The following is an 11,187-nucleotide window of genomic DNA, read 5'->3' as shown; positions in this document are numbered from 1 at the left end:
TCCACAGTGGCAGGAGAACCCCGCTCTGACGGAGAGCCAGGTCCAGTCCATGGCCCTGGGCCAGCAGACCAGCGTGGAGATGGAGCTGAAGCGCCGCGAGGCCGTCTACAGAGACGTCCTCAGCAAGCAGCAGACGGTAGGCCCCCCCCACCCCTGAAAAGAACCCTCCCACCTTTTTTTTAAAATAAAAACTCCACATTTACCTATATTGTCCACGTCCTTCCTAATGCGTTCACAACAAAGTCCATAAACAAACCACTAACCTCTTCCCTCCCTCCCCTCCCCGTCCCGTGTGCAGCTCATGATGTACGTGCAGAAGGTCATCAGCAACCGCAAGATGCGCGAGCAGCAGATGGCCATGGCCAACCAGGCCACCTACCTGAACCAGCTGGCCCAGCTGCAGAACGGCATGATGGGAAACTCCGGCCTCAGCCAAATGGACCTGCTGGGGCTGTACCAGCAGCTGCACGGCATGCCCCAGCACCAGAACATGGGCAAGAACCCCGGGCCCTCCAAGGGCTTGTAGTGGTCGATTCCCCCCCCCTCCCTCCCCCACTCCCCCACCCCCTGTCCCCAACCCCCATGTGCTCCCGGAAACCCCACCCAACCCCCCCCCCCCCCACCCCAGACGTCTGATCGCCGCGGTCCGGTCGGCACCCGTGTCACGGAGAAACCACTATGACCCGAGCTGCTGCGACGTGGTCTCCAGGAAGAGGGTCCCGTCAGGCTCCGGGTGGTGGAAAGGGTGCCGCACCGCTCAATGCCGGGCGGTGGCCCCCTGTCGCACCTACAGAGGAGCAGACTCGGCTCCTAAATCTCTTTCTTTCTTTCTCTTTCTCTCTCCCTCTCCACCTCGTCTCTCTCCCTCTCTCTCTCTCCCTCTCCCCCTCTCCAGCCCTCCCCCTTCCTCGTCCAGCTCTCAAACACTGAGGGTAGGCCGGGACGATTTTCAATGTACAAAGACAAGCGTGTGGACTGGGTTGTATTAGAAAATTTCAGCTGAAATTATGTATATACTGCCTTAATGTTCCAGTTCTATATTCTTCATTTTTTCCATGTATTTAAGAAAAAAAAAGGTTCTAGTCCAAGATGCTTTCAAGCATTGCATTTTTTTCCCCTTTAAACGAGGGCTTGTGATTATTTACACTCAGTTGTTTTTTATACAGTTTTAAATGCCTAACTAAATCAGAGTGGGACCAGAGTTGTTTGCAGACAGGATTCATTTTATCCCCTTATAGATTCCATTACCAATAACTTGCTAGAAGAATGCTATTGGTGCTGCGAATTTTTGCTCTCAGGAGATAAAACGACAAGAAAAAAAAACTCAAAATAGAAAAAAAAATGTTAAGGCCTTATATCCATTTCCTAAAATATTCTGTAAAGTAATGAAGTTTGAGATGATGGATAAAATCTTTTTTAAATTGCGCTTCTAGGCATTTACATTAGTTGTCGCTGAACATTGTAACGGAATGCTTGTGTCGTTTCCAAACTGCCTGCCAGTTCCTGTTAACGTTTTCGTAACATCCTTCTCGTCGTCAAGTGTTAGCATTAGCGCTGTGCGTCCTGTTCATTGTTTCTGTTGCACTTGTGTTGCGCCTAAAGCTAGGATGGAAGGACCCTCACATAGCACCTTTCGGTTTGCCAAGCTGTCGGACACTTCTCTGCTTCCCCCCCTCCAACCCTCCCCCCCCCCCCCCACCACCACCCCTGTCTTGGTAAAAAAAAGTATCTAAAAGTGAATTGGAACCGTGCCGTTTAGAGCCAGGCTTCCCTTTGTGCGTCAAAGCGAGGGCTGTGGATCCCAGCGGCGAGGCTGGCTGAGCCAGACGCCAAGGACATGTGTGGAGGGAGGGGGTCCCACTGGACTCTCTGGTCAGACCCCGGCACCCAGACTACCTGTTTCCAGCTTGCTGGCATATTTGTCTCCTGATACTTAATCCTGGTGTAGCTGTTAAGATGAGGCATACATGGTTTTGTTCGTAGGGGAGTTGTTGGCTCCTATTATTGCACAAAGTGTATTTCATCTAGATTGAAATCTAGACTTTCTTTTTCTGCCCTTAAGAATGTTATGTTAGCAAATACACCAACATGATTTGTCATTAATCTGATCTGCTATTATCTTGATAAGTATTTAATATAACATTTAATAAAGTGACCAAAAGGATGTCCACCTCCCACGCTTGTGTGTGTGTTTTTCAGTAATTGTAGACCAGGTTTAAGCCATGACATTTACTATCATCCAAAGCGTTTCATCCTCACCATCTCTAACCTTCTCACTACCGTTAATGAAGCAGTGTCTTCTATCTAGATGGCAGATATAATGCTCGGGATGATAATGCACATTTCGCTGAAAATGAGAGGCATTTAATACATTTCTGGAACTGAGCTCCTATGTCCCAACTGTCGTCGTCCTCTTCAATCTTTCATTGAACCACCCCACCTCTCTCCCTTTCTCTCTCTGTATTGTTTTCGTTTCTCAGTCTGCCAGGGTTTTCCCCCTGCATGTCTTTGGACTTTTCCATTCCAGGCCCTCGGGGGAGCCTATGCTCACAGCTTACAGATATCTTCCAGTGAAGAAACATTACAACTATTGCAGATGTTGAAACGTTGATCCCATACCCTCTTAGCCCCAGGATTACCACCACCACTCCAGGTTTTGCCTCACATTCATGCTAGCTAGCTCCCAAGTAGCGTGCAGCTGTTTCTGTCCTTTGTCATAACAAAACAAAAATCCCTGTGACACAGTCCCCGCGCTATGACTGAGCTCCTTTTTTTTGGGGGGCCGACTTCAACCAACCAAACCGTCACCGGCATTAAATCCACACTGATGTGTAAAGTCAATTACGGCTTGAGATCCAGTTGCATGAGGAATCCGATTTTCTAGGGTGGATGGAGGCTTAGGAAAGGCCGCATGCAGTCCTGAGAGGGCCTCTACAATTTGACTTAGTCAAGGGTTTATGAGGCAAATTGCCATGATATTGTACAGCTCTCAGGAAGATGAAATCGATCTGCCCTATCCCTCTATACCCCGTGTTTTCAAAATTATGTTGGGCAAATTATGTCTGCATTTTTGGGCAAAATGCCGAGGCGGTCTTGTTCAGATGACATTTAAGCATGGTAATATTCAAAGACTATATTCACTTGTGTACAGCACCGTGTTCTTACATCACTAGCTAGGGACAAGTGTTTTCCTTTTTTTTGTTCCCCCAAGCAATAAGTCAGACAGTCTTGGTATGTTTAACGTTGTGGTGGTTTTCTGGAAATTTAACTCGACCACAAGCGGTGCGTCAGCCAACTTCCATCGCTGGAGTCAGGGTCATTCTCGGGTGAGATCAAGTAGAGCAAGATGGAATAAAAACTTTGCACACTTCACGTATTTTATATATCTTTAATTGTTACATCAGATTCTTAGCCAAGCAAAAAAAGTCTTCCACGATGAGTACTCAATAGCAGGACAATTTTATTGTCGAATTGATCTTGTTTTTTTTTGGTATTTTGTATAATTTGTATAATTTCAGTAGAATCTACCGTTCTGTTACCTTCAAGTTCATTACAAAATAGAGTCTTTGCAATAAATAAATATATAGATTTATATTTATACTTTGAATGTATAAAATAAATATATTGTACATCTCATAAATAGCGTCACCCATATGTACACCTCAAGTTGCTTGCATTTTTTTTTTTTACCTCTGACCATCCAACAAGTCACAGTCCTTTCAGGAGCCATCAAAATACACAGGTTACATTTACAAAAAACCACAGTCGCAGAAGTGCGTTTACCCAGAGCTTCCCCTAATGTATTACATTGAATTTCTCCTGGATGATCTGACTATCCCCCTGGCCACGCCTGCTAGCTCCATGCATTGAACTCCCGACTGGCTTTAGGGTTAAAGTAAGTGCTCTTCGATCTACCTATTCATGTCTCACATCCAACAAATCAGATTCAAACGGAAGGGATAATCCCTCGAGATGAACTGTTGCGTTTGCGAGGGTCGTCCAGATCCCTCCACATAACTTAGCCTTCAGTTTAACCAGCTTTAGTTTGGTTGACAACTTGACCGCCTCACCGTTTCTACTTGGGTCGTTTTATTCTTTAAACACGGCAACGTTTCTGGAAGGTATTATCTCTGTTTCTTTTTAAGCATGTGCACTCTTGAACTGCTCACTGTCCTAAGCTGACATTTATTACACATTAAGCGCATAGGATATGTGTCATTTTCACCCGCATGGATCGCTAACCCTATTCTCCTCCTGTAATATGTGCTATTTGCCCTCTCTCATGGCCCTGGCTTGCCTGCTCCATGGTCATCATTCACGACAAATGAGCCAGATGAAGTCAGCAGTGGCTCATCATTATCTGGAGCTGTGATCTTTAACAGTCCCTGAAAGACTGATCGTCCGTCTCTCAGGGGGAAGTTCTTTGCGGTGAGAGCCGTCTTCTGAAGCTCACCAGGTAGTGCTACTGTTGCAAGGGTACAGAGATCCAGCCTTCGAAAAAAAATAAAGAAAATAAGTAAAGAGTAATGTTTGAAGTACCCATAGGCGTCTTCTAGTGGTTCCTCGGAAACGGCTTTTAATCTCTGGTGGCTCGCTCAGGTGCTGGGACTTTGCGCCTCAAAGTCAACCATGACAGATTGTCCGGAAACCTGGGGTTCCTGAACTCCACACCTGTGATCTGCATAAATAAAAAATAAAAAAAAACAGCAGGCCAGGATGTGTCCTCTCTCCACGTAGACCCGGGTCCCGCAGCAGGGCTCGGGGGGGGTCCAGGAAGTAGCCCGCTCCGTCGCGCTTACCTATATATACTGTGTATAGTGCTACTTTGGTGAGAAGTGCGTTGCGCGACGCACGCGACACTTCCGCTGTCGATGCCGAGGCGGGAGTGGGACGGGGGCGGGGGCGGGGGCGGGGGGTGGGGAGGGGGGGCGGGGGAGGGAGAATGCGGGGGATCGTCCCGGCGAGGGATCGAAGAGTAGAGAGTCCTGTCACGCTCCTCCTCCCCCCCGCTCCCCCCCCCTCTCACGCACGCTCTCTCTCCCTCTTTTCCCTCGACGACACGGGGCCCTGTCGGCCCCCCGCCCCCCTTGCCCCCCCTCCCCCTCCCCCTCCCCCTCCCTCTCCCCCTCCCCCTCCCCCGTGCGGGGGGTGCTGGTCACCTGTACTGGAACAGGTCTCTGTAGGCCTGCGGGATCTTCTCGATGTCCACGTGGCGCGGCAGGAAGTGGGTGAGCTTCTGGTGCTTCTTGGTGCGGTTGCCCTCGCGCGGCGAGCCGTCCTTGTTGAGGGCCACGTAGTAGAGGCGGCCCGTGTCGGCGTGCTTGTAGAGCGTGGAGGCGTAGGTGTTGTACCAGTTCTCCTCAAACTGCTCCCTGAACACGCATTCCGCCGTCAACTTCTTCTGCGAAAGAGGGGGGGGGGCGCGCAAGGGGGGACAGAGGGATCAAAGCGTTAGCGGGGGCGGTCAGACAGCGTAGATGTACCGCGACTCATCAGCCCATATTATCTGTACATTTATATATATATATATATATATATAAGTGAGTGTTACTTTTGTGAGATGGATTATGCTGGCGGGGCCAATGTCACTTTCCCACCACCCTATAGGCTTAATGCAAGTCATCCATTGTTGTGAGTCAGAGCGGGGATATCGAGAAATCAGTCTGGAAACTCTCGTTATGACAAGGAGAGGAACTTAGTGGTTACATATCAGATTTGCACTTTACGCCCAAACCACACTCTCTCTCTCTCTCCCTCTCTCCTCGTTAACCTTTTAGTGTGCTCAGGGAATTATTTTCATCCCTGTGATGCAGCAAGAACAGTGCAAGACACACATCCCCTCCATTATCTCTCTCTCCCTCTCCCCCTCTACATCCCGCTCCATTTATTTCACCCCTTTCTCTTTCTCCCTCCTCGCTTCCCTCTCTCTCTCTCTCGCTCTCTCTCCCTCTTCACTTCCCTTTCTCTCTCCCTCTCTCAATCTCTCTCTCTGTCCCTCCCCCCTTCTCTCTCTCTCCCTCCCTCTTCTTCTTCGCTTCCCTTTCTCTCTCCCTCTCTCTCTCCCTCTCTCTCTCTGTCCCTCCCCCCTTCTCTCTCTCTCTCCCTCTCCCTCTCCCCCTTCGTTTCCCTTTCTCTCTCCCTCCCTCTCTCGGCATCGCTCTCCATCCCTCCCTCCCCCCTCCCTCTCCATCCCTCTCTCTCCCTCCCCTCTCCCCTCTCCACCTCCCCCACGCCCCCCGCCCCCCTCCGCCCTCCCTCTCTCTCAGGTCTTGGAGTGGCTGTGAGGCCTGGCCTCCGTTGACAGCCCAGCATGAGCGATGGCTGGGAGTTCAGCAGGTGAGAGAGATGTTGGCTGGGGGAGCGCGTGGGAACAATGGAGGACACCAGAACCACTTCCCCGTGCCAAGACCAGGCAGTCATGCGATGTTTCTCCGACAGGCGCTGCGCATGGATAGTTAGGCTTGTTTTGTTTCATTTGTCCGTTTTTTGGTTCATTTTTCAGGAGGTCGTAAAATAGAAAAAAAACAGTGTATATCGTGGTTGTGTGTGTGTGTGTGTGTGTGTGTGTGTGTGTGTGGGTGCGTGCATCCGTGCGTGCGCGAGCGAGCGAGGCCAAACACGTGGGAGACGGTGAGGATACAGCGTGTTACGGAGCATTAAAAAAATTAATATATATATATACAATATATATATATATATCAAATAAATATCCCCAGTCGTTGTCCCGCAGTGTGCACCCACCCTTCCTAGCCTCTCTTCCCCTCGTAAAAAAACGGACTCCAACTCCAGCATTCTGGGCGTCCGAGGAAGACAACATGTCTCCCCGTTTCTCCGCTGAGATTAATGGGCTGTGGTCAGACAATCTCTTCCCAGAGAGCAGCTTATAGCTTCACTGAGAGTTGTGTGTGTCCCGGCAGCGTCCCAGACTCTTTCGGAACGCTGCTGCTGCTGCTGCTGCTGTGAAAAGTTTGCGCTCGCCGAATGAAATTCCATTGACAATTTTGTCAATTAGTTTGTCCGGCTCTGCGCCGTGGCTCTGCGGTAATGTGTTGTGTGTAAACACAGCTCTGGGACCGCATGACTGGGGCTCGCTGTAGCACCATGTACACATACGCACACGTGTGTGTGTGTGTGTGTGTGTGTGTGCACGTGTGTGTGTGTGTGTGTGTGTGTGTGTGTGCACGCTCACAAACGCAACTACACATGCATGCAGTCACACGTCCTCAAATGCGCGCAGGCAGGGGCACACACACACACACGCACACACACACACGTGCACACACACACACACACACACACAGAAACTCAGGTCAGATCAAACGCATGTCGCGCGGCTCCTAACTGCAGTAAAGACCGCCGTTCTGGGATCCCACACAGTCGTGCATTCACGTCTCTCCTCTCCCCCCCGTCTGTCGGGTCACGTGGTCCGGTCAGGTCAGGTGGTCCGGTCAGGTGTGTGATTTCTCTCCATGTCTTTCTTTCTTTCTTCCTTTCTTCCTTCCCTTTGCCTCTCAGGCTGAGGTGAAGTCTGAGATTTGGGGCCCACGTGAGGTACCCCGGCCGGGACACCTGATATGGATAGCTGCCCCCCCCCCCCCCCTCTCTCTCTTGCTCTGTCTTGGTCCGCCTCTCTTTCTTTCTCCGCCTTTAACCCCCCCCCCCCCCCCCCGCCCCCCTCTTTCTCTCTCTCTCTCTCTCTCCTCTCTCTCTCTGTGTCCCTCTGTTTCCCTCTCTCTCCCTCCCCTCTCTATCGTGGTCTCTCTCTTCCACTCTCTTTCTCCTTCTTTACCCCCCCCTTCTCTCTCTCGCTCTCTCTCTCCCTCCCCTCTCTATCTTGGTCTCTCTCTTCCACTCTCTTTCTCCTTCTTTACTCCCCCTCCTCTCTCCCTCTCTCCCCCTCTCTATCTTTATCCCTCTCCCTCTCCCTCTCTCCTGAATCCCTCGGCCATCTGAATGGCACTACATCTGCCTTTCTAAGAGTAAGAGGGTCAAAGAGTTAAAATCCAGATTGTTGATGATGTTGACGTAGAAGAAAAAAATATAAAAACAAGGTCAAGACACTTCTGTATTTAACGTTTCCGTCCTGCTTTTTCAAAGTAACTCACCCAGTTAGTTTAGGCTCTAACAGCAACATCCGAAGTAAACTCTCAAAGTTCCCATCTCCACTCGGGAAAGAATATGTAAATATTTGAGCATATCTCAAATGTAATGAAGAGGCCCATTTCCTCTCTTCTACTGCACATGTGCAAAGTGGATTAGCTCCAATCCATGTTTTGTTTTTTTACCTTACTGGTAGACATGACTTTTGTTTGTCCCTGTTGTCGCAGATAATTATGGTTATAATATATATATATATATCTTTGTACCTAAGGTCAGCGTATATGTGACTCAGGGTGTGTTTGTTTTGTCTCACAGTGTGTTTCTCATCTTCCGCATATGGGAACCCAGATAACACACACTTTTATTTTGGTCTCGGTGCTCCCAGCCCATAATATGATGTTTGGATGTTATGACGTTGGTTTTTCTCTGACGATATCCAAATGAAGTGTAAGTGTCAGTGTATGTGTGTGTGTGTGTGTGTGTGTGTGTGTGTGTGTGTGTGTGTGTGTGTGTGTGTGTGTGTGTGTGTGTGTGTGTGTGTGTGTGTGTGTGTATGTCAGTATATGTGCGTCTCAGTGTAAGTGAGTGTGTGTGTCTTTTCCTCTGCCTCTGTGAGTTTGTGGCTACATGTACGTGCAGGTGTGTGTGTGTGTGTCTGTACATGTGGGTGTGTTTGTACTTGTGTGAGTGTGTGGCAGCATGCAGATGTGTGTGTCTGTACATTTAATGTGTTTGTACGTGTGTATGTGCGTGTGTGTGGGTGCATGTGTGTGTGTGTGTGTGTTTGTGTGTTAGACGGCTGTGTAACGGTAGAGCGATTGGGGACTTGACTTACCGACCCATAGAGATCTCCCTTCTCGTTCATGCCCAGGTAGAGTCCCGCGTCCACCCCTCTGATGCTCACCAGACCCACCGCCAGGCTGATAAACTCCAGGATACCTGGGGGCCAACACACACACACGCGCGCACACACACACGCACACAGACAGACACACACATATGCACGCACACACATACACACACACACACAAACACACTTTACTATACTGCAGCCGGCCTATAGACGATAGATCATGTTAAAAGCATGGGTTTCTTCACTTCACTAGCCCTTTAAATGTTTTGTTTTTACTGTGTCGCTTCCATACCCTCTATTAAAAAGGTCTATGTTGAATTTCTCAAGGTTGCATCATGAACTTGCTGAAAGTGCTGGGGAAAAATTGCCAACCTGGTTATTAGATAATCCGATGTCAGAGAGGGTGAAGCAGACATCTGCCCTATCACGACCTCTCACACAAGATTAAAAAGTTGTTTTTGGAGCTGTGGTCTAGACTAAAGAGCACCGATCTGTTCACTAAATCCCATTCCATCGTCTATAAATAGTCCTGTCTTTGAAATGGTTCTGACTGGAAATGTAAGATGCGTAAGGTTACTGGTAAAGGAGCTGTAGGAACGCTGACTCAGAGGAAGGAGCGAGCAACGGGAACAACTCGTCTGCTCTTAGGAGGAAGTACCGAGTTCCAAATCTGTATAATTAAGGGCTATTGACGTCGTTCAGATGAACTCCCTCACACTGGGATGCAAGGGGCTGTTCGATCAAGAGACGACAGCTGGATGCCTCGAATGGCACGAACAATACGGACACCTGGTCCCCATGCCTCCGACTGCATCTCCTGCCAGAGAATGACACAGAGGAAGCCTCTAATTTGTGCGGCTTGCAGCTACATAGTTGGTTTCATTGCCCTTCAATCAGAGCCATGCACTTCTCACGCCTCTGACAGTGTTTTGGAACACATGGACCACCCAAACCCATAGAGCGCCTTGTTTTTCGATGAATACCTCGCACAGTAAACATTTTGTTTGGATAATAACAATCCTCAGTAGTAATGCCTCAGCCCCCCCCCTCCCCTACCGCCAGCCAGAACGCATGGCTGCACCTGCGAAGTGACTTTGGCGGATATAAAAGGCGCAATACACGTGCATGTTTTCCACCTTATCTGATCTGTTTATCATTCTGATGCAAACCATAAGTCAAATTATTTATACTATAAGGATGGAAAGGGGGGGCGGGAGGGCGGAGGGGAAGGAGCTGGGTGTAAACCGGTTGCCTTGGGGAGAAGGGCGCGCGGCGACAGGGACGCACGGCCCCTCGTTGCGCACCGCGCGTCACCGGGCGAAGAGAGACACCTGCGCCCAAAGCGCAGCGAGACCGCCCGGGAAAATGTTCGATCGCCCCTCTCCCTGCACACTGCTGTGGTGAACTACAACCATTCAGCCCCCGCGGACATGATTATTTCGTTGGGGGAAACTCCTTACTCTAAAAGCTCGCTGCGAGTCAAGATGCACGCTTTCTGTTCAACAGAAAAAGACAAAAAAAAAGTGTTTGATCACAAAAATTGCATTAGTCAAATCAAATAAAAAAGGTATAATGTGCCCAGTATTGCTGTGCGTGAGCGGTGCGTAAATGGCCAAATCGCCGCGGAGCTCACCGAATCTGCTGTGGTCCTGTCTGGTCCCGTGCACCGTTCCGTTGGGAAATATCTCCAACTGAAAGCCTGTTCGGCAGTACAGCTGCCGCCGTCGCAGGATCCCTCTAAGGTGACCAAAATCCGTCAGCGAACCTCGTTGAAGCCTCCCTTCGATCTGTCCCAGCCGCTCATTCAAGCCCACCGACGTGTCCGGTAAAGGCATAGTTCCTAGTGAAGGGAAACTTTGTAAATCCAAATCAATCGTGCCCAGGAAACCGCCGACCTCTGCCATGGTGTTCAACGCTCAACACGTATTAATGCGATTGTTCATGTACTTCATGTACTTGACTCTGGAGAGGAAAAAACTTCAAAAGTCCAATCCATGTACGCAAGAAGCATGCCCGGTGCGCCGCGTCCCACTTCTCGGTCAATCCGTTACAGTCCTCTTCATCAATCGTCCTCCGCTGTGTTAATCAGTTTGATAACTCTGTTTATCTGATGGAAAAGACCCCGTTATATACATCCTCCCCGGGCATTCTCACATTGGATATTCAAATGCAAGCCACGCCTGGCTGGCATCCCTTTCTTATACGAGCATCAGTTTTCTAACTAAAAATGTGGA

At 49.4% G+C, this 11,187-nt stretch overlaps 2 protein-coding genes across 2 annotated transcripts; one reads left to right on the top strand and one right to left on the bottom strand.

Annotated features, from left to right (window-relative positions):
- The first annotated feature begins 6 nt into the window (after positions 1-6).
- Positions 7-2,173, top strand: LOC311376276 (transcriptional regulator ATRX-like). The gene is made up of 2 exons (XM_084491120.1): positions 7-136; positions 299-2,173. Exons 1-2 carry the CDS (start codon positions 50-52, stop codon positions 524-526), a joined length of 315 nt encoding a protein of 104 aa, XP_084347246.1. The 5' UTR covers positions 7-49; the 3' UTR covers positions 527-2,173.
- A 2,982-nt stretch (positions 2,174-5,155) lies between these two features.
- Positions 5,156-10,857, bottom strand: LOC311376275 (fibroblast growth factor 16; the record flags this gene model as incomplete). The annotated part of the gene is made up of 3 exons (XM_084491119.1): positions 5,156-5,401; positions 8,936-9,039; positions 10,587-10,857. 3 exons carry the CDS (start codon positions 10,855-10,857, stop codon positions 5,156-5,158), a joined length of 621 nt encoding a protein of 206 aa, XP_084347245.1.
- Positions 10,858-11,187: the final 330 nt, after the last annotated feature.

Source organism: Micromesistius poutassou, assembly GCF_964030765.1.
Source record: "Micromesistius poutassou genome assembly, contig: SCAFFOLD_5934, whole genome shotgun sequence".
NCBI lineage: Eukaryota > Metazoa > Chordata > Actinopteri > Gadiformes > Gadidae > Micromesistius > Micromesistius poutassou.
Note: the sequence above shows the minus strand (reverse complement) of the source record. Positions and strands in the feature narration are given on the sequence as shown.